The sequence below is a fragment of the Anastrepha ludens genome, chromosome 3, assembly GCF_028408465.1.
Source record: "Anastrepha ludens isolate Willacy chromosome 3, idAnaLude1.1, whole genome shotgun sequence".
NCBI classification, from domain to species: Eukaryota; Metazoa; Arthropoda; class Insecta; order Diptera; family Tephritidae; genus Anastrepha; species Anastrepha ludens.
In genome coordinates this window covers 109,254,880-109,279,841 of record NC_071499.1, presented here as the reverse complement: position 1 = coordinate 109,279,841, position 24,962 = coordinate 109,254,880, and the positions used below count along the sequence as shown (strand labels likewise).

At 33.7% G+C, this 24,962-nt stretch overlaps 1 protein-coding gene across 1 annotated transcript in view; it reads right to left on the bottom strand.

The window, feature by feature from the left end:
- Positions 1-24,962, bottom strand: part of LOC128858746 (protein sprint) — a 217,658-nt gene that overhangs the window by 156,411 nt on the left and 36,285 nt on the right. Inside the window, exon 2 of the mRNA XM_054095236.1 lies at positions 22,744-23,251. Coding sequence (XP_053951211.1) covers positions 22,744-23,251 — 508 coding nt within the window. The remainder of the gene's footprint in view (positions 1-22,743; positions 23,252-24,962) is intronic.

Genomic DNA, 24,962 nt, shown 5'->3' with positions numbered 1-24,962 from the left:
TAGAATAGGTTTGGAGGGTGTTATATGACGAACATGAGTCCTACCGGTCGAATCCAGCCAATCATGAAATAGAGCTAGAAAAGAATAGCATGGTATTGGAAACTTGTGTTGATAGAATACGTTACTATGCATCCCCACAAAAGCTCCAAGCTCTTAAGTCGTCTACATAAGTAATAAGAATCTGTGCTCTGTGTTATAGCTCCTGGTGACGCTCAAGCATGCATGTCCTGCAGCTTATATGTGTGCGTGTCGGGTGCATGACGCTAATATCTAACATTTTTGATTTTCATCATGCAAAAGCCGACAACAAGTATGTGTGACACGAAGCAAGTACGAGTGTCACCCGACACGCACACATATAAGCCTGCTGGACATGCGTGCTTGAGCGTTACCAGGAGCTATTATACTTATACTCTCTCTTGCTAAACGGCGACAGTTGGATGCACCAAGTGAAACCAAGTCCTTCTCTACCTGATCTTTCCAACATAAAGGAAGCCTTCCTCTTCCTCTGCTTTGGTATACTCCATTCGCTCATTTTTAAAACAAACTTCTATGTACGACACATTTTAGAGCGTTGCAGGGACGACTTACATCAAGTATATTTGTGGTACACGTATGGCATAATCCAAAATGCATAGGGAAATCACGGACGGTCGCTGAAGCGTCTCTGTGTGAATAGCATTCGATTGTTATTGACTTTGATATTCACTGAGAACAAAAATAACTCATCAGACAATCGCAAACCTCCGTTTACATTTCTGCCATGAAAATACTTCTTTTAAAAACCAATTGACGAGCAGAGGCGGCGCGAAGCCATACGGTCATCCATGGGTGCAATACAAAGTGGCGATAAAGCTCGGCCAAGCACCTAACTAACCTAATTGTAGGTTCCTGGATAAACAAACTATGAAAATAAATTAGTGGATTTTTCAGCTTAATATATTTGCATTTAAGCCTAAATTTATTGAAGGCGTTGTGTTCTTACACAAATGCAGTTCAAAGTAGGTTTCAAACCGTTTCAAGTCCTTGATTTAACAGCCGATGTGCCACGCATAGGCACACTTGGCTATGAAGTTCAATAATAAGAAATTCTTCCAAGAAGGCCAACTATTACACTAAGATACTCTTCTACCTCTCCTTTGAAAATCTTAGTTATTACATTCATTATTACTTTACAAAATACAGATAACAATCACCCCATTAAGTCACGTACTGGTATAAATATTTCCATGCAAACACAACACTTCCGTTTCCTGCCGTACCCGTATTATATGAAAATTTACTTCCGCTCTTAGTACAAAAACTTTTTACCCACCTTCTCAAATGTTTTCAAGTGAAATTGTCTTAGTTTGCGGCATATTTAGTTAAAACTTCCGCAAAATGACAACAATTTTGCCAATTTACTTTCATAAAACACTTGACAGGGATGCTGGCTTCTTACGCAGAAACAAATACAACAAAGTAACAAGCAAACAAAACAAAGAAAATGCAAAAAGAATAACAAAACAGAAACATTACTGAACACGGCAAGCAAACAAAAAAAAATTGAAATTTCAGACTTCACAAAGACATACCGAAGGAGCTGCATTTTGGATGTTCTTAGACGAACTAAAGCATTTCTCGGTAAAGAAAAAAGTCAAAAATTGCAGGTGAAAAGCATTGCCTTTGTGACGGTATGTTTTCATATATACAGGGTGGTCCATACAGTGATTTTTTTAATTCTATGTTATTTTGATGGTTGCAGCTCTTTCTCGCTGGGAATTTCGATAAAAACTCAGTATCACAGCTGTGCAGAACGAATTAAATCGCTTTACGCTGGGACGACGTTGGGCAATACCGCAAACTAACAGCCCAAACAGTTTTGAAAATAAATCAAAATAATCTCTTTTAACAAGATGAATTTTCCTTCCGGCGGCTATGTTAATAAGCAAATCTACCACAATTGAGGATCGGATAATGATCGTCGAGCAACCAATGCATTCTCAGAGAGTGACATTATTTATCATTGGTCCATTTACCTTTGAGAATGTTGCTGGAAACTTCAATTCGGTCAACGGCGAGTGTTACAGAGGCAGGATAAATTACATTGTGTGACCGGAAATTGAAGACATGGACTTGGAAGATCTTTGCTTTCAACAGGATGGCGCTTCATAGTACACATCCCATGTCACAATCCGACGTTCAAGCGTCAAGTGCGGTAAAAGAGCAATCAACCGTCTCGGCGATGTTAATTGGCGACATCGGAGGTGGGATTTTATGCCGATAGACTTTATTTTATGAGATGCCGTGATAGGCATAGATAGATGTACTGCGAATAATTCTTTAACGATTCAGATCCTTAAGAAGAATATCGTGCAGGCCATTCGTGTGATAGAGCCAGAAGTCGTCACCAAGGTCATGGAAAACGTAACAGGATGCGCTACTGCGAAGCCAGCCGAGACCGACATATGATTGAAGTACAGTTCCATAAATAATAGGAATGTTTGCTTTTACAAATGAACCAATAATTTACCGAAAAAAATTTAATTTTGTTTCTTTTTTAAATTGTTAAAAATGGACCATTATATGGATCAAAACATAGCTGCAGCTGTGAAACACACTGGAATTGTATTAGGCCTGTCAGTAAAATAGTTTGATTGGCACCAGTGAAGTTTGGGAGACTCCTAGTCCATTCTCAAACTTTAATGCAAATAAATGCCTTCAACTGAAGTAGCAGAGTGGGTTATGAGTGAGTCTCTGCACGTCAACAGGACATCGTTGTTAATGTGCTGGCAGACACCTTCCCTTCAGTGGAATGCTGCTGAATTTAAATTTCTTTGACAGTTAAAAATCCGGTCATTTCGATAACGTAAAATCAAATCTCATGGGAATCTCGAGAAATCTTCGACTTAGAAACATAAAATCTCACTTTGTTCTTGTCCGCTTCTTCTCTTTTCCCCTACTCTAGAGGCTAATGGTTATCCATAATATTATCTTCATCTAAAGAGCCAATGCTACATGAAACGCGCCGAGGCTCCCGCTGTTACAGAAGAAGGCAACTACCAAATGAAGCAGATTTATTCAAATGCTTGTTACTATACTCGTACATAAGACTAACCCGTATTTCGAAGCTTGTCGGACAAGTGGACAACAATGTTCGCGACTCTCTTACTCTCAACGGAAGTGTGGGAACGGGACGGTATAAGATCGGGCGAGCGCATCTAAGGAACGCAGATGGCTCAAAGCTCGGTGGTTGGATGGGTGGAGGTTTCGGCTCCCCAACTACTGAAGTGTTTTTAGACTGAACTGACGGCAATAATATAAGACGTGTTACTCAAACAGTTCGAAGCGATACCTGGAGATGATATCTATATTTTCATGTCATAGGCGGTGATAAAATCTTTCACAAAACAATCGACAATGCATAAGGTGGCTTTTAATGAGATCGCTGAATCATTTCATCCAGAGTAACATGGGTGCCTGATTGGTGCGACATCGAGGGCAGCTGCAGGGCCTTTAATCTACTGAGTCTCGACACCTAGCTGACTGGTGAGTACGCAAACAATGACATAAGCATACCCTTACAGACAGATAAGCTACTTATTTTTGAGAAAATTGTAAGAAAAGCAAACGAAAGGCGGCGTAATGAGCTCACCTTGAGAATCACTTGACATTTGCACCCATCTCTCAATGCTAAACGCACAAAATCTCTGCTGAGCCCAAGTAATCTGAGCACATTGATTTCTGTTTCAGAGGGTCGCTGTCTTATAGGCAGGTATGCTCAGAGGCTAGGTCCGCACGCACATGATTTCTGCAGAAGCTGTCTAGATGGGGAAGCGAAAGAGACAATTTTGCACCTATTGCGCAATTGCCCTGCTACATCCACACGACAATTCACCTTTTTAGGTTTGCAATTCTTTATTGAGTTTGAAGATTTCACCATTATAGAAATCAAAGATTTTCTAAAGATTTTAAACAATTCATATTGGAGAACAGTTCATAAGGACAACAGTTTCATTACTAAGAGTCTGAGTGTGTCGTGTAGTGGATAACCGCTAGTCTAGGCATGGAACTGCATTACTTTTAGAAGTTTATGTCTTAGCTGTGAGCAGAGAATGCAGGAATAGATTTGACAATCTACTACGAATTTGTAACGAGTTTTAGAAAGAGCAGAGAAAGGATTCTCCCCTGCATTTGCAATAGCCAGACACCTTCTTTTACAAAACAGTTTTAGGAAAGGTAAATCTGCATTTTTAATTGACCCAACAGGTTGCGAAGCCATTTATCAAATGAAAACTTGAAATTCGATAGGAAATTAGTTAGCACATCGCTGTCAACTAAAATGAGACAATTACAGCATCGTGAGTGATTACTGCATGGCCTGCAAAAGTGAAACCACAAAAGGGCTAACAAGCCATGGTATGAAAGAATGAGCGCATGCAACCTTTTCTAAAAGGTTCTACGAAAAATTAATTCGTGCGTGCCAGAGTTGCATCATTAATATTGGCAGTGACATGTAGTAATTTCCTGAATCAAGGCATCACGTTTCGCTGTTAAAGTATCCATCAAAATCAACGGACACAAGTGAGGAGTAGCCAATTTTGGGTGTGAGCCGAAAAGGAACCAGTTGGTTAGAAATCGAAAATGAAGTCAGACAATTGTTGCTCGGCGATGTCATACATACCCATACATATATACATACATCCACAAGTGGATATGGGTATGTAAATGAGTGAGTTAGGCCGTACATATTCAGCTTAGCTTAGCAGTTAAGAGCACTAGGCGCCCCAGCACAGCCACATACACACATATATACTCGTATATTGTAGGTCGTTCCATGTAAAATGACTCATTTGTGCTCAGTTGGTAGGATACCGAATTTGACAAATCAATTTAGAACGTAATTTGATATGCAAATAGCGAAATTCAGTTGCAAATTGTATTGTTGCAACATAACGAACGTACAAGGAGCCAGCTGGTTGGACAGCAGGACGTTAGGCTGGCAGGCGTGCAGGCAGTTAATGGCAGCATTCGAGGTAGCGAAGGTATGAGGCGAACATAATGAATTCACTCATTTACGCTTCAGTGGTTAAATAAAAACACACAAGCATGGCTACATGTGTTTACATATATATTTATAATATACATACATATACATATACAAGTGCACATATAAATTTATAAGAGCATATGGCAGAGTCGCCGCAGAGGCAAGCAAGAACAATAACTACTACTCAAAAGAGGATTATGTATACATGTGTGTGTGTTTATATGTTCTATATATTCTCACATATATAAAGGGTGTGCTTTTTATAGGTTTGTAGAGCTTTAGAAGTGAGTGGGTTTGTATAGACTATCTTTTGGTTGCTTTCGGGTTCCATGCCCACTGTGGACATGAAAATATAGAAAAAGTTGTTTCTACACTGCGTTAAGTTTTTCCCCACCATATTCACATGTTTAAGATGCATTCGAAATAGCCATATGACCGGAATTATTATAGATCACTAAAATTTGATAAGTAAAAATTGCAACACCTTAAGAATAAAACGTTAAACACTTTATAGAATTCTTGGTCTTTCATTGAAAAAGAATAAGTTATCAACCTCAAAAACACCCTTTACATATACATACACTTACATTCAGTCGGCTCTTTAGAAAATTTATGAGACGGCAGCCTATAACTTCACATATAAGTACTGGGTTGCCCATATTCGACGGACCCATGTGTTTTTCGATGACTCTTTGGGCCCATTCCAATCGACGAGGCCTGTCCGCAAGCAACAATCTTTGCGTCAATTGAATCTTATACGGGAATAAATTCAAATCAATGCGGATAATTCGTTGTAAAGTGGTCCGAGCGATGCCCAACTGCTGAGAACGGCGATTTTGGGATGTCCTTGGTGACATCAGTCGAAAACCTTTCGTACAAACGTTTAATGGTGTTCTTAGAAGGCGCACTTTTCACATTATTTAATTTTTTATAGGTACGCACGTTGAGTTTTTACAATTGACTTCTTTTGTTGAATGTAAATTTCCAAAATTTGGGAGCGTTCGCGTGGCGTGTACTGATAAAAATTTGCTTGGACTGGCGCTTCCAACGCGATATGTCATTAAACGATCTGACGTCTCTGTCAAAAGATACAGGGTTGCCAGATGGGTTCGTCGAATATTTGCAACCCTGTATGAATCGGGTGTTTTTTTAGCTGCATTGGCTCTATATAACTATGGCTTTCCAGCTGAGAATGGCAAACTGTGTTGAATTTATGTTTAGTAAGATTTGGCAAGTCATCTTGAATCGTTTAACGCCAGAAAACGCGTACAAATTGCGGGAATTCTCTTTGAAAAAAGAATAAATCTATTTATATTCAAAAAATAAATGCCAAGAAATAATCTACCAGATTAAAATAAAAAAAAATCAGTCCAGCAGTATTTGTATTTTGTTTTATCATTTTAAGTTCTCAAGTTCTTCAAAAAACACCCTATGTGTGCATGTATGTATGTGTGCCTGGGTAATTGTATCTTTTTCTCTGCCCAAAGCTGGCATTTCCGAGCAGGCTGAATGACTAATTTGAAAATGTTAAAATGTTGCAAATATTTCCCCCTACATTAAGACAAAATGTTGACAATACTCAACAGCGCACCTTCCGAGTGATTTCAGATACAGTGCGTGGGTGTCCGTGTGTGTGGCAGCATGGATAGTTTAATTTGATGGTATGGAATGTAGATGATATTTTTACTGAAAATAATCGTAGTAGTACACGAATTCATACAGTAGAAGTGAGTAGGATAACAAAAATAAATATATTATATGAAAAATCTTTATCGTTAAGGAATAATGAGAAAAGAAGACTTCTTAAAGCAGCGCAGAAAAAAACATTTTTTTTTTAACTTCTGAGAGTCATCCTTCTAACCAGCTGATAGTGTGGATAATTACTGCCCAGAACTGTGCTCATATTTAGAAAGGTAAACAGAATTAAGTGAGATTTGCCTTGCATCTTAAATAATGACCTTCTTCTGGTACACAGGCACATTTCAGGAAACTTTTTGCACGGACGAGCTGACGAGAAAGTGAATTCTGCTATAGTCAGTAAGCTCTATTTGTTGATTAGAATTTACTTTACCTGAGAGTGAATTCCTATTTAGCAGATGGTGCACGTGCTGGGCGGCAAAGCAGATCTGGCTAGCAGAAAATAAATTACTTATCCCTTCTCCGTCGTAGGCAAATGGGCTGGTGCGTGACTACAATTCGGAATTCACAGAGAGTACGTAGGTTCGAATCTCGGTGAAACACCAAATAAAGAAAAAGTTTTTCTAACAGCGGTCGACCCTGGGCAAGCAATGGCAAACCTCCGAGTGTATTTCTGCCATGAAAAAGCTCCTCATAAAAAATCATTTAACGTTCGGAGTCGGCTTAAAACCGTAGGTCCCTCCATTTGTGGAAGAATATCAAGATGCACAGCACAAATAGGAGGAGGAGCTCGGCCAAACACCCAAAAAAGGTGTACGCGCCAATTATATATAATATATATTGTACATATAATATATAATCTCTCCTTTCCGTTCCGTCATTCGTGCTGTAGTAGGCACTATTACTGGACATTGCCTTTTGCAGATGGCCAGTAAGCGAAATTAGCTTCCCCACGAATAACTTTTGTCGCAGCAGCAGCGTTGAGGAGGAGTTGGAGATCCTAGAATACTAACTCTGTCGCTGCCTCGCTCTGAAGTAAGCGGTCCCATGAATGAATTCGAGTTCCATAAATAATTAAAATATTTGTTCTTTCGAAGAAGCTATTGATATATCGAAAAAAATTCATTTTTGTGCATTATTCTTTTAATTTTTAAAAGGAAATCACTAAATGATAGCTTGTTTGGGGATAATATGCATTTTTACTCAACCGCGTTTCTTAAGAAACTCTATGCTGAATTTGAGGGGGTGGACTTTGAACCGCCACTCACATCATTATGAGCCGTTTGGTTTTAAGTGTGTCTCTCTGCACTCCACGGAGGGCGGCAGTCTTGTAATCTACCCTAACCAAACACTGACTTTCCGCCTCCCAAATATGGAATCATTCCGTGATTATATTGTATTTTAAAATATGTGACTGCCAATTGTGTTTGTAAAATTGCCAACCACTTAAATTGAATATCAAACTACACTTAAAATTATAATAACTTTTCATTTGCCCAGCAACACTTGGAGCAAAAGAAAGGCAAATACTAAGTGAAGCTTTTGATTGGAATCAAAGAAAATTGATAAAATTTCCCCGCTTATGAGAATGAGGAAAGCTGCAATCGAAATTCAAATAAATGAATTTGTATTGGAAAATACCGATTTGCGCATATAACTACACACATACATGCATATGGATATGTATATGTGTGTATGTAATATATATGCATATGTATGTATAATATTTAGCAAATATTGCATGAAAGTCAGTCCCCCAAAATTTATGCACTCTACAGGAGCTACTCATACCTTTTTCGCTCGACTGGATTTGCTTTTTATTAGCAAATATGAATTTAGTTAAGGAATTTAAATTGAAATGTGTCCACAGCGAATATGAAAATGGTAATAACGAAATACGGCAACACAAACAATAACCACTACGGTAACCCTGCAGTGAAAAGTCAAAGTGCTGAGTAAACATTCTGGGTCATGGAAGAAGACATCTTAACCTCCATTTGGAAAGTTTTATTTATTTTTTTAACTCATTCAAAACTAGACCTTTTTGTACTAGTTATGAGCCAATTCGTTAACTGGTAGGAAGTGGATGCATAAGTCTTAACGTACATTTGAAAAATTTTGTTTACTTTTTCTACTCATCTAAAACTTGTGAATTTCATCATAAATCGGCCTAGAAATTTGTATAACTGGTTTAAACCAGTTCATTAACTGGTAGGATGCGGATGCATAAGTTTTAACGTTCATTTATCAACTTTTACTCACTTTTTCAACTCACCCAAAACTGGTGAATTTGGACATAAATTGGACTAGAACTGTTTGTACCTTTTATGAACCAATCCGTTAACTGGTTTGATACTTATGCATAATAAAACGTACATTTGTCAATTTTTATTTATTTTTTCAACTCCGTCAAAACTGACGAATTTCGCCCCGAATTGGTCTAGAACCTTTTGTACTGGTTATGAACCAGCTCATTAACTGGTAGAATGCTGGTGCATAAGTCTTAATGTTGATTTGTAAAGTTTTATTTATTTTTTCAACTCCTTCAAAACTGGTGAATTTTGCCATAAATTGGACTAGAACTATTTGGCTCTGTTAGTAACTAGTTCATTAACTGGTAGGATGTTGATGCATTAGTCTTAACGTTTAGATATCAATTTTAACCAACTTTTTAAACTCATCCGTAACTGGTGAATTTCGCCATAAATTGGACCAGAACTATTTGCGTCTCTTAGGAAATAGTTCATTAACTGATGCGTAGGTTTTAACGCTTAGAAATCAAATTTTATCAACTTTTTCAACTCATTCCAAACTGGTGAATTTCGCCACGAATACGACTAGAACTTTTTGTACTTGTTATGAACCAGTCCATTCACTGGGTTCATACTGATGCATAATAAAACGTTCATTTGACAAATTTTATTTATTTTCTCAACCCCTCCAAAACTGCTGAATTTCGCCATAAATTGGACGAAAACTACTTGGATCTGTTATGGACTAGTTCGTTAACTGGTCTGATGCTGTTGCAGAGTCTGACAATTGACATTTCGTGGGGCATCTTCATGTTAAAAATATCAGTTGCTTGCATTGAACAAAATGTAGAAAACGAACTACTTCAGCTGCAAAACAAACAAGGCGTAAAGTAGTTCAGAACGAACAGATTTGACTGCAGGGGTTTGACTGGTGCAGCAGTGTATAGTAGTGTAGTAGTGCGAGGCAAAAGTGGCAATAGCAACAACAATCAATTCAAATACTACATAGGTACATGTAAACGTATGTGTAAATGCTATTTACGCACAAATGTGGCAAATAAATTATAATGCAATGAATAAAAAGAAAACCGGAAAATCACAAAGAAATCTGAGAGCTCCCTCAAAAGCGTAGTTGCCATTCAGACTACACGCACACACTTACACACACGCACATGTTGCCATTTGTTGTTTTGTGATATATGTATGTAAATGTCTAGCATTATGTGGCATGTGCGCCATACAAGTACCGTATACTGCAGCAGTATTATGCGCCACTATTCACGGATGGTGGGCGATAGGACGCAGTGTAGCATACAGCAGTCGCGCAACAGCATGCGGCAACACTCCCCGGGGATGCACTTTATGTCGAAAATTACCTCATTGAAAGCCAAGCAAATGCGTTGAAGTGGCGCATAAATGTACGCAAAAAAGGTAGCAAAAAGGAAAGTGAAAAATATGCGTTTAAAGGTAGCGGAAAAAGATGAAAAGTTGAAGTGCTGGAAAATGCCAAGGTACTCAGTGAAAGGTGATGCAAATGAGAGGAAATGAGCGAGTGGGTTGTGGCATTTTTGCGTGGAGTCGTGTTTTTATTGGTATGCGTTGAGAGTGGCATAAAATTTAATAAAATTAAAGTAAATAAATTATTTTATAAATAATAAAAAGAAAATTCTAAATTTAAAAAACTAAGACCATCAGTCGAAGTCGAAAATTGCATAATTCGTGTCTAGTAGCACTCCGTGAATAGTAAAGAAAATGACTCGAACGACCCAGGAGAAAAAATCAAAGATTACATAGCCTGGCAATGTGCTGGCTCATTCCTCATTTCCGTCAAGAGATTTCAAAGCAAATACTCGTATAGCAGCCTAATGTTAGATTATTCTATTCTTTTAAGATTATAACTGCTTCCTTAGGTGAAATATTCATGAAAAAAAACATGAAAGGAAAAAAAAGAAAGGGCTGACCGGGGATGCTTTCAACGGTGTTTCGAACAATGGAGGTTTGTGATGGAGCGTTTTAGGGAAAGAGAAGTGGAATAAACTGAAGGAGGCGTTAATTAAATGCGAGTGTACAGGGTACAGAACACCATTAAACGTTTGTACGAAAGGTTTTCGACGGGTGATGTCCTTTCTAATCCAAAGAGGCCAAATCAAAACCGACCCAGGCGATCGGATGAAAATATTGCTCTTGTACGGGCCAGTGTTGAGACGTTGCCAAGGACATCCCAAAATCGCCGTTCTCAGCAGTTGGGCATTGCTCGGACCACTTTACAACGAATTATCCGCATTGATTTGCATTTATTCCCGTATAAGATTCAATTGACGCAAAGATTGTTGCCTGCGGACAAGCCTCGTCGATTGGAATGGCCCCAAAGAGTCATCGAAATGGCTGAAGATGACGAACAATTTTGGAACAAAATCATCATGTCCGATGAGGCTCATTTCTGGGACGGTAAACAAGCAAAATTGCCGTATTTACGCCACTGAAAATCCTCACGAAATTCAAGAGCTACCTCTTTACGACGAAAAAGTCACTGTCTGGTGCGGCGTTAGTGCGAAAACGATTATCTTCGAAAATGATGATGGTCAAGCTGTTACCGTCAATCAGGAGCGTTATCGCGATATGATAACCACTTTTGTGATGTCAATTATTCGTCAAAAGCGTATGAGGCAGTTCTGGTTTCAACAAGACGGCGCTCCACCACACACAGCTCGCACCACAATCGATTTTTTGAAGAAATTGTTTCCTCGAAAAATGGCGATTTTGACTGGCCCCCTCGCGTTCGCCCGATTTAACGCCACTTGACTTCTTCTTGTGGGGATATTTAAAATCAAAGGTTTATATTAATAAGCCAAAAACCATACAAGAGCTCAAGACCAACATCCGTGAGGAAATAGCCGCTACTCCAGCCGAAATGTTAGCTAAAACTATGGAAAATGCTGCAAAACGGGCACGAGCCCGTCGAATATGGGCAACCCTATATATTAAATTAAAATAAAATGTTTTATAGCGTTAGTCTCGTTATTTGATAATCTCACTTCGCATGCCTTGAAACTTTCAGTGAGTAAGTGGCTTGCACATTTTCGCAAGACAAGGGCACGGCAAAAAACGAATATTATATTTTTTCGCTCTTTCCGCCAAGCGTTAACAAGGGGCAAATAGATGAAGGAACTGGTATAAATAAACATTTCCAGGCTACGCTGGAATCGAGCTGCTTATAATTACATTTGTTTGTGAAAATAATGAATTATATCAGTTTTATGAGGTACAACCGTACTCGCTAGCGGAGAATCTGCTCGATAACTTTTTTGTTGCTATCACATGCAAATTTACCATCAAGTGAGCCGAGCATAGAAATGCCGAAAGGCCTATGGCCTATTATTATTTTATATTCATTTTTATCCATTTATGTTTTTTGTAATTTTTTTCTTTTATGTTTTTGCTTGAACTTAATAAAATTTAAGTTTATTTAATTCCATTTTGTTTCAATTTTGTTTGTTATGTACTTTTTTTATTATTATATTATATTAAATTTTCTAGAATTTTTAATTTTTTTGTGGTCTACTTAAGTCCATTTAATTTTATATATTTCGATTAGGTATCGATTTTATTAATTTGAATTTTTTTAATTTTTTATTTTAGCTAAATTCATCCATTTTATTTGTATTTTATATTTCAATTTTACTTAATACAATTTTATTTCTATTTGTGGTTTAATTTCTCTATATTTCTTTGATTATATTTGATTTTAATTAACTTTTTTATGTTAATTTATTACAATTTCCTTTTCACATTTTATTGTATTTTTATATTTACTTTTATTTATTTATTTTATTTGTTTTTGTCTTTTTTATTTTTTTACCTTTTTATTTTTTTTTATTTACTATATTTTATTTAGTTTAGTTTTTTATATTTTTACTTTTTATTTTATTTTAAAATAATTTGGGTTGGCTGGTTGGTTTAAGGGTGACCCCGCATCGGAGTGTCACATAGACCGCAAGTTGGGTCCGTTGTGTTGCCCTAGAGCTCATTATGCTATATGATTTCCCCACCTAACCGAGATTTTTATTATAGATTTTGGTCAAAGATATTAATTCGTTTCGAGAATTTGATGAGAGATTCGATTTTCAGGTTCGAAAGTACTGAAAGATTGTCAATTGTTGGAGAGCCTAGAAGAGCGAGTCGACTTCTGGCTAGACCGGGACAACTGCACAGCAAATGTCTGCTCGATACTTCCTCATCTTCGTCCTCGCAGTAGCTGCACAGGTCGTTTTGAGGAACCCCGAGCCGACGTGCGTGAGTGCCCAAAAGGCAGTGGCCGGTGATAAGAGATATTATATGCCTTAGTTCGTGTTTCGAAAGACTTATAAGGGTTTTTGTCTGTTTCAGATTGTAGGATGGCCAGATTTGTCTGGTCGTAACGCAAGTAGTTTCCACTCGCCACCTCCGATCAGCAATGCTGTGAAATTCGCGATCAATGAGCAATTTATTAAAACAATTTAATTCAATATAATTTTATTTTAATGTATTTTATGTTTTATTTTATTACAGCCTCATTTTCATATTTTCTTGTATTTCCAGTTTTACTTTTATTTTCATATGTGTTTTTGACTTTTCCTATTTTTTGACGTTTTTGTTTTTTTATTCATTCTATTTTAAATTTATTTAATTCAATTTTTTTATACTCTTGCTTTTTATTTTAAATTATTTAGTTCAATATATTATTATTAATATTTTCATATTTTCATATTTTCATATTTTATTGTATTTTTACTTTTATTTTCATATACTGTTATTTTACTTTGTATTTTTTATTGTTTTACTTTTTCTATTTACTCTATTCCATTGAATTTTTTCTTTCTTTTTTATGATTCTATTTTTTTATTTCATTTTATTCTATTTTATTTCATTTTATTATATTTTTACTTTTTATTATATTATAATAACTTTATTTTACTTTATTTTATTATTAATGATATTTCGTATATTTTTATTTTTTACTTTTATTTCTGTTCTTATAAATGTTGTTTATTGGCTTTGTTTTTATTATTTTGTTTTTTTATGTTATATTTGAAGCTGCTTTACTTTGTTTTAATTTAATTTAAATTCTATTTTATTTTTACTTTTTGTTAAATTAAGTTTTTTCGTATGTGGTTTTTTTCTTTTTGATTTTTTGACTCTTAAATTTTATTTCACCTTTTTTATTTTACTTTTCATTTTATTAAATTCCAAATTATTTTATTATAATTTATTTTTTTGATTTTATGACAGTCCCATTTTATTTTTACTTTTTATTTTATTTAATTAGAATTTAATGCAGCATAATTTTATTTTATTTTTAGTTTAATTTAATTTTTTTGTATCTTATTTCAGTCTCATTTTCATTTTCATTTTTATAATTTTTTATTTTTTTTTACTTTTACTTGTGTTTTTATATGCGTTTTTATATTATTTTTTTTTTATTTAATTTAATTTTTTTGTATCTTATTTCAGTCTCATTTTCATTTTTATAATTTATTTTATTTTTACTTTTACTTGTGTTTTTATATGCGTTTATATCTTTTGCAGTCATAAATATTAAGCTCGTCATTATGCTATTCATTCATCCACCATATGAAGAGCAATGGGCGCCTGAAAGTATGCAATCCGCATTCTATAGAAATCACCACCATACGCTGACAGCCGCATTTCTCTACCAAAGATATTAGTTTTTCGGGTTTCATTCATGGAAGTGTCGCTTTTATTTATTGTACCCGCGAATGACACAATACCGCATATAAGCACATAAGTGTACAAAAATGTGTGTACACCAACACTTGGCTGAAAGTAGCAGTATACGATACATAGAATGCATAGTGCCTATGATTTGTGCATCTTTGCGTATGTGTGACTGTTGCATACATATGTCATGACGTCGCTCGTCACATACATTTAACTTGGCATTGCTTTTTAAACATACTTTTTTGGTTCTCCCTGTAGCCCTACTACATTTCCCTAATACCTATACACTTGCACGCAATTGTGCTCATATTAATAGTTGCTATAACTACACGAGCATTGCAGACAGGCGTTGACAACCGCGTTGTCACAACTTCAACCAACTACCAGACCACACTGGGGTACCCCTCCTATTAACCGTTTTTTCTACTTACTAGTGCTAGTAGTTGTATAACACCTTCATTTGCATGGTTGTCTGCTTTTCATGCTTTCGTTAACTTTTTTGTGTTTTGCTTCTGGTTAGTTTTTAGTGAGTTGCTTGCATTTTTACTGTTACTGTTGCAAATTTTCGCATACTGATGATGCTGTTTTTTTGCACTTTGCGCTGCTTTTTCATTCTTATTTTTCAATTGCAACCCTTTCGATGTGTTTGCTCGACTTTTTTATTCGCTTGTGTCATCACCACTGAGTCACTGGCATGCTTGTGCACTCCCACTCAAGGACTTGATGAACTGTTGTCACTCAAATTGTTGATGAAAGCGTAAAATTTATGGGAGTTTTTGCTTTCATATTTTTTGCATTCCCGATTAATTTTATTACTGTCAGTGAGGGAAATAAATATTTTACTGAACTTTTTACACCTCTTTATAAATTAAATTAAATTCCTTTTTCATTTGGGCTTCAGAGTTAAGTTGGTAAACATTTAGAAAACACTTGACTAAATGCACTGAAAGTTTAATTAATTTGGCTTGCAGTTTGAAATGTTAAAATTTTGGCAGTAGCGAAGCAAATATAAATTATTAAAATTATTGTAGTTTATTTTATAATTTCTGTACAATATTTATTTTTTAATTTCTGCTTCTTATTTCATTTTGTTTCTTAATTTTTTAATTTCATTTTATTTTTATTTTACTTTTACGTTAATATTTTATTTTTATTCCTATTTCTCAATTTTATATTTATTTTGACTTTTATTTTTTATTTCTTAGCTTTACTATTGTTTTTCCTTTTACTTTTACTTTTACTTTAACTTTAACTTTAACTTTAACTTTAACTTTAACTTTAACTTTAACTTTAACTTTAACTTTAACTTTAACTTTACTATTGTTTTTCCTTTTACTTTTACTTTTACTTTTACTTTAACTTTAACTTTAACTTTTACTTTTACTTTTACTTTTACTTTTACTTATACTTATACTTATACTTATACTTATACTTATACTTATACTTATACTTATACTTATACTTATACTTATACTTATACTTATACTTATACTTATACTTATACTTATACTTATACTTATACTTATACTTATACTTATACTTATACTTATACTTATACTTATACTTATACTTATACTTATACTTATACTTATACTTATACTTATACTTATACTTATACTTTTACTTTTACTTTTACTTTTACTTTTACTTTTACTTTTACTTTTACTTTTACTTTTACTTTTACTTTTACTTTTACTTTTACTTTTACTTTTACTTTTACTTTTACTTTTACTTTTACTTATACTTTTACTTTTACTTATACTTATACTTATACTTATACTTATACTTATACTTATACTTATACTTATACTTATACTTATACTTATACTTATACTTATACTTATACTTATACTTATACTTATACTTATACTTATACTTATACTTATACTTATACTTATACTTATACTTATACTTATACTTATACTTATACTTATACTTATACTTATACTTATACTTATACTTATACTTATACTTATACTTATACTTATACTTATACTTATACTTATACTTATACTTTTACTTTTACTTTTACTTTTACTTTTACTTTTACTTTTACTTTTACTTTTACTTTTACTTTTACTTTAACTTTAACTTTAACTTTAACTTTAACTTTAACTTTAACTTTAACTTTAACTTTAACTTTAACTTTAACTTTAACTTTTACTTTAACTTTAACTTTAACTTTAACTTTAACTTTAACTTTAACTTTAACTTTAACTTTAACTTTAACTTTAACTTTTACTTTAACTTTAACTTTAACTTTAACTTTAACTTTAACTTTACTATTGTTTTTCCTTTTACTTTTACTTTTACTTTTACTTTAACTTTAACTTTAACTTTAACTTTTACTTTTACTTTTACTTTTACTTATACTTATACTTATACTTATACTTATACTTATACTTATACTTATACTTATACTTATACTTATACTTATACTTATACTTATACTTATACTTATACTTATACTTATACTTATACTTATACTTATACTTATACTTATACTTATACTTATACTTATACTTATACTTATACTTATACTTATACTTATACTTATACTTTTACTTTTACTTTTACTTTTACTTTTACTTTTACTTTTACTTTTACTTTTACTTTTACTTTTACTTTTACTTTTACTTTTACTTTTACTTTAACTTTAACTTTAACTTTAACTTTAACTTTAACTTTAACTTTAACTTTAACTTTAACTTTAACTTTAACTTTAACTTTTACTTTTACTTTTACTTTTACTTTTACTTTTACTTTTACTTTTACTTTTACTTTTACTTTTACTTTTACTTTTACTTTTACTTTTACTTTTACTTTTACTTTTACTTTTACTTTTACTTTTACCTTTACTTTTACTTTTACTTTTACCTTTACTTTTACTGTTATTTTTTTATTCCATTTAATTATTAATATATAATTTCTAATTTCAATTCTACTTTGATGTTTAGTTTCCTTACTCTCTTTATTTTTTGGCACAAATAATCATTTCCTCATATTGTAAGCCACTACTTCCTTTAAGCCCCAACAATTTATAGCCTTTAATACTCGCACTTAACCTACAAAACGAATTTCAAATCACCTTTGCAAGGAGGTTATTTTAACGGCATTATTTTAAATTGCAAAGCGCCTAAGAGCAGGCTATAAATCGTACAATGTACACGTGAGACTGCAAGGTGAAGCTCTTCTGCCATTTACGATAATCAACAGTGTTGCGACTTTCCATGATATTGGTTTTTCTAGTTGTTCTTTTTGTTGCTATCTTATTTGCATTGGAGGGAATTGAAAAGTAGCGTTAATGTACCTTCACCCCAGCCAGCATAAAAAAGTTAGTAGGAGATTTTGAAATGGTGTCTTTGTTGCCCATAGAAATGCTTTAATTCGATTGGAACTACTACTTGTAAAATGAGAAGGACATTGAAAAAAACAGCCATTATGATGGTTGAAAGGTATAGGCGCTGAGAATGCCACATTTTAGCTCTAATAAGCGAATATTTTTGGTTAGGAGAATAAAGAAATTTACATTCCTACTTCTCTAGTTCTCTGAACGGATAGATTTTGCTTCATGGGGCCAAATAAATAATGTTCACAAACAAGATTTAACACAATATCTTTATTATTTTACTATTTTAAAAAAACCGTAACGTCTGGCTTAGCCCACTTATCTATTCTCAACCACGATCTCTGAAATCGGAGCCACGACGCAGCATAGAAATGCCAGAAGATACATATTTAATGGGATACGCGGACGATATAGGGGCGGTCATACCAGCCTGGGACATTGATGGTGCTAGGAGGAAGCTGAACCAAATAAGTAATGATAAGGACGCAAATATGGTTTATGGTTTAAAAATAGGACGGAAGTCATCCTGATGACACGAGGTCACATGCCACTGAAGGTCTGCATGCAAGTAGGCCCAAAAAGTAGTGAAATACTTAAGTATTCGACTTGACTGCAGACTTACTTTCTGTGCCCAAATACGGCATGCGGCTACCAAAGCAGCAAAGGTCACGGGAATGCTAAGCAGATTAATGTCTAACAACGGTGGGCCAACACAGAGCAAAAGAAGGCTAATCATGGCGGCCACAAACTCAAGTCTGCTGTACGGCAGGGAAGTAAGGGGAGATGCGCTAAATTGCAAAGCCTAGCGCAAAGAAGCGGAGGAATTATTACTTTTATTTTATTTTATTTTTTTGTTTTTGAATTTTTTTTTATTATTATTTTAAATAGATACGTTTAATTCATTTCTATTTTTAATTTTTTTTTTTAATATTTATTATTTTATTTATATTGATATATTTATTTTATTTAATCTCAATTTGATTTATTTTATTTTAATTGTAATAACCATTTTTTATTTTTACTTTTACTGTTATTTTATATTTTATTTTACGTATATACATAATTTTACTTTTTTTTCATTTTGTTACATTTATTTTTTCCTTGTTTATTTTTATTACATTTTATTTTATTTGATCTAAATTTGTTTTATTTTATGTAATTTAATTAATAATTTTTTTTACTTGTATTATTTATTTATTTTGATTTTGATGATGCATTAGGCATTTTAAATAAACAGATATAACAGATATTTCAGGATCAAGTGCGATAGCTCTTATTCAAGCCTAAAGCAAATTAAAGCCGGGGTTCCACAAGGCAGTATCCTTGGCCCTATACTTTACGTGCTTTTCACATCTGACCTACCGGTCTCTGAGACTAGCACTATAGCTACCTTTGCTGACGATACGTGCATTTTAGCAATTGGAGACGATGAGACACAGTCCTTTTGCAAACTTCAGGAAGATGTTAACAAAATAACCGAATGGACTGCAAAGTGGCGTATAAAACTTAATGAAGCCAAATCACTTCATGCGGATTTTACAAACAAAAAAATTCAATATCATCCTGTATATGTATATTTCTGGCACGAAAATTCCTTACTCCAATACGGCGAAGTACTTAGGGATGACGCTTGATGCCAAACTCTGCTGGAAAGAGCAAGTTAAAATAAAACACGTGGAATTAAACCTCAAAATGCAAAAATTAAACTGGCTTACTGGAAGGAGGTCTCCTCTCTCCATACAAAATAAACTATTAATTTATAAACAAGTATTTAAACCTGTGTGGACTTATGGTATACAGCTATGGGGCTGTGCCAAACAAACTCATATTGAAAAAATACAACGATTTCAAAACAAGTTTCTAAAGAACACAGTAAACGCACCATGGTCTGTGAGGAACACTGATTTACATCGTGACCTCAAGATGTCATTTGTGTCAGAAATTGTCAAACATTACGCTGTAGGTCATGCCGAAAGGCTCGAAAAACATACTAACCCGGAGGCTCGGCGACTTGCCAATTTAGATGACCAATGCCGGAGACTTAAACGAAAAAAACCAAATGATCTTGTTCCAGAAATTTCGATGACTGACAAATATATGTAAATTTCTGTCAGCTGTCTTCCAGTTATATACGTATTTACTGTAAATACTGTCGAATTTAATAAAATAATATTATTTGATAGTTGTGAACTAGGTGTAATAGAATGAAATGTATTTAAATATTTATAACGTTTCAATAAAAATAAAAAAAAAAATTCGCAAAAACAAGCAAATTATTAAGTTTCTATTTAATTTTTTTATTTTTTTTTATTTGAGCTTTATTTGTTATACTTTATTTTATGTTTATTATTTCATTTAATACAACTTTTTATTATGCTTTTACCTTTACTGTTATTATTTCTTTATTTTGATTTATATTTTTATTTTATTTTTAATTTTATTTTTATTTTATTTTATTTTTATTTTTATTGTGATTTTAATTGTATTTTGTATTTTATAAATTTATTTTTATATGTATTTCGTTTTTTGCTTTTTTTACTTCATTTAGTTTTACGTATTAATTTAATTTTGTATTTTATTTACATTTATTTTTGCTTTTTTGTGTTTTTATTTTATCTTTGGTTTATTTTATTTTATTTATTGTAATTTTATAATTTTGTTTATTCACTACTACTATTTTTTTAAATTTTAGTTTTGTTTTTTATGCAATTTTTAAAATTTATGTAATTTAGTTTTGCTTTTAGTTTCTTGATTTTATTTTATTAAGTTTTAATAAATTTAACTTCATTGATTTACTTATTTCGTTATGTTATTATGTTACTAAATATATATTTTTACTTTATTTTAATTTAATTTCATTATAATTTTATATTATTTTTTCTTAATTTATTTAATATTGATTTTTTTTTATTTTACGTAGTTAAATTTGTTGCTTCATTTATTTTGATTACAAAATTTAATTTATTTTTATTTGTATTTCGTTTTTTTATTTGATATAATTTTACGTAATTTAAATTAATTTAATTTAATTTTTATTTCGTTTTCAATTTATTTTTATCTTATTTTTACTTTTAGTTGTTTTAATTTATGTTTTAATTTATATTTTATACCTAATTTAATTTTATTTCTTCTGTTTCCTATTTGGCCTCAAACCCCTCTCCCTCAGCTCACTAACATTTTCGCTGCTGCCTAAATTCTTCAATGAAGTGTGTACCTCCGTTGGCATACAGTCGCATTTGTTTACTAATTCGGCTGAAGCTTTAAAGCGCTTAATGTTGGCAGAGTTTACCTTAGCACCAACAGACGATTTATGGCTGCCGGCGAAAGACAACAACGACTTTGGAAATTTCTATTTACACAGATTCATTGCAAGTATCATTTGGTGTGTTTATTTGCAGTCAGCGATGTGCAATATGTAAATGTTTGTTTGTTTGTTTGTAACTATACATCTTAATGCTAGCCTAAATACTATGCATATATATGTAGGTATGTATGTATGTGTGTTTATTTGCCCGTAATATATTTGCTTTGCGCAATTACTCATAAACCATGGCAAATAGACAAGAAATTCGAAGGGTAGAGCTAAAATTTGCTTTCTATTTGTTTGTAGAAAGAAATATGTTTTCATACACCCATTTTACCAGAAAGGGGTGGGTGGAGTGTATTACGAAAATGAAAACCGTAAATTTATTTGCTTGTGGCGTAAGCGAGTATGCATGCGTTACTGATAAATTTCAAGGTAGCAGCTGAGATTGATATGAAATTGAAATACTATCGAATAGAGATTTAAAAGTAAGTCCCACAGGGATGCACAATAAAAAGGGGAACTCCGAGAGGTACGTAGAGCGAAAATGAAATCGATTTGTTAGTATTTTTCAATTCCAAAAATTATTCAGGAATCGCTTGCAAACAAAAATAATGAATTATTAATAAAGTTGCTGAAGCTGGTACGTATGCGGGCAATCCTTTTTGTTCTCTTTTTTTACTGAAGCATGAAATCACTGAAGCGTAGATTTGTAGAAGTAGAAAGAAAGAAAAATATTTGAAATCACAACTAGCAATCACTGCAATGCACAGATCAATGGAAAATCGAGTCCCAAGCGGGTTGTCAACTAAATGGACAACAGCAAAATGTGAATGTCCTTGCAGGATACTATTGCGAGCGCAAGTTTCATATGTCGACGACGCAGGAAAAATGGGTTCGGTAGCAGTTTATTTAAATTATATGTAAAGAAGTTAATAAAATAAGAAAAAAATGCGGATTTTGTCAATTCTATTTTTCTCAGAAGTACATTTTCATATGAAGCAGAACGGAATGTGAGGATTTTGCAAAGGAAATGCGCAAGCAAAAACACAAATTGTGCGCAGCATAAAAATCATTTGCTAGGACAAGAAAGTGCGCTGCTTAAGCACAGAAAAGCGCATTCGCTATGAAATTTGCATGAACAAAAAGGACATGGCCGCACTGCCTTGCGAATACGCCACTTAGTGGACAAACAGATTTAGAGCTCAGCGCATTTGCATTTAATGTAACGCAATCAGCAAAAAGTGAATACATTTAAATTCAATATTAAGTTAACAAATACTAACGCAGTGCAGACTCAGAAAATTTAAGTACCACTCCATGCTGCAGTAAATACCCCTACATCTGCTTAAGTCTCTAAAATGCTTGGTTGCTTTCGCTCAACACTCCTTCCTCCTTTCTCCTTTCTCCTTCTTTCTTCTTCTGCCTACTCAACATACTTATAGGCACTCACCTGACTGAGTTCATCCCCCGAGAGTCGCTTGCATTTCGGCAGCAAAGCTTGCATATCATCCTCGAACTGTCCATCGCCGCAGCAGCTGCTATCTGCCGCATCCAATGAGTGAAATTGCTCTGATATGTTATCATGTTGACCGCCATCTAAGTGTCCAAGTCCAGCATTTACCGTACCAATACCAGCGACGGCACTGTGTGTTGTGTTGTTATTGTTGCTACCACCTTGCAAATCGAAGCATAAATTGGTGGCACCACCCATGCCACAACCATCGCCATGGCCATTGCTGTCACTTCCTTTAATGGAATCTAAACCACAGAATGGCAGACGTCGATTACTGGCATTATTGCTGCTATTGCAGTTGTTGTTGTTATTATTATTATTGTTGTTCGTGCTATTGCTGGTGGCTGCTGTCGCTGTTGCTGCTGCTGAAATGGGCTTTAATTGATTCTGTGTCGTAGCTGGCGGCACTGCTGATGTTGTCAATTGCGTGCTGGAGTCGGAAGTCCTGCAAAAGAGACGGAGCAAAAGGCGGTGATTAGAAAGGGGTTACAATTTATGCTTTGAGGTCAGCGGATTGAAATGGAGGCTTTAAACGATTTATGAGTAAATGGATGCTGTACCTTCGCATGTAAATATATAGTTTTATGAAAATGTTTAAATGTTTACTTATATATAATCGAGTTTATTGTAACAGCTGCCTTTTAATTTCCAATTTAAGTTTTGAAAGTAAAAAAGAGATACACTGCGTACCAAATGGCTAATAAGCACTGGTAACCGGTCAATAAAATACAAACAAATTAAGTTGCGAGAAAAAGTTTATTATCAACCCCTACTATAGTCTTTCTCTAACTCTATCCAATAATTTCAGCAGTGCTTCTACAATTAAATGCACTCTTCGTAATTTTCCAAAGTTAACCCGTTTAGTACAACAGTTGCAACTTCTTTAACCAAGGTGAGCTCTCTTGAGTTGTAACTTCATCTGGGGGAATAAGAAAAAGTCACGGTTGGCAGCATTTGGGGCTATAGGTTGGTTGCAGCAATGTTGGAATACCTTTTGCCAAAAACTCTTACAGAACGAACGAGGAATTGAACGGCGCGTTTTTGTACTCGTAGGACAAGGCCCAGTCGGTTTCAACGAGTTCAGTACTCAAAAGGAAAAGAACACCAAATCAAACTTGTTAAGTAGCCAGTAGAAATACTTCATGAATAATGAAAAAAAAACTATCAACATTGCTTTTAATGGCGCGGTGGACATGCTTGCTATGATTGGCTTCTTCTCGACCGTTTGCAACCCCTGCTTATTTTGTTTACCGGTCGAGGAGTCATACCTGGTCTTAGTTCTTCTATCACCATTTGTAAACTTCTGAAAATTTCCTAGGGGTTTTTGCCAGATTTCACTAAAAATTGGATCCCAACATGTTGCTTGTAGTTTGAGTAACTCGTTTTTACGACCCCACTAAAAAGGGTTTCGAAAGTCCCGGCATAAAACACATGAAAGTACAGGCATAAAACACAAACCAAATATGCTAATGACTTCAAACTTTTGTACTGAAAGAGTTACCTCTTTTCAAATACTTGTATAATTAAATTCCTGGAAGTTAATAAAGATAAATATGAAGACAAAGATAAAGAAAAAATAAAGAGAAAGATTTTTTGGTTTTTATTGATTCCATTATTTGTTACTACTGTTAATTAAAATTTACAATGTTTGAAAACTTATTCTAAAATAATATTAATTCAATCGTAACATATTTAAAAATATATATTATATATTTATACAATTAAGTTTAAAGAGTAATTCGAGCGGGGTTTTTCTTTTAAGTCAAAATATTGGGTGCAAAAATAATCCCTTTTTATAGCGAGTTGTTTCCTCTTTAACCGTCGGTATTTTGAGATCCCTTTGGACATTGGAGACATACCACGGGCAATTTATTATCATCCTGAGTACATTAGACAGCAACAACAACAACCAGTAGAAAGCAGCTAGTTTTAAACCCAAAGCTTTTCTTTTGGTGAGGATGTGAGTTTTCCAAGTGAGTTTTGAGTTCTTGTGTGGCCTAAATTTTTAGCTTCGTTGGATAATGGGATCTCGATGCCATTGAGCTTTACTGGATGACAGTGTACACGTCAGGTTGCAAAATTGACTTGAACCGATTAAGTCTCATTGTAGTCATTAGACATTACCGGTCTCGAGAAATTTTTGTAATTTTAGAGAT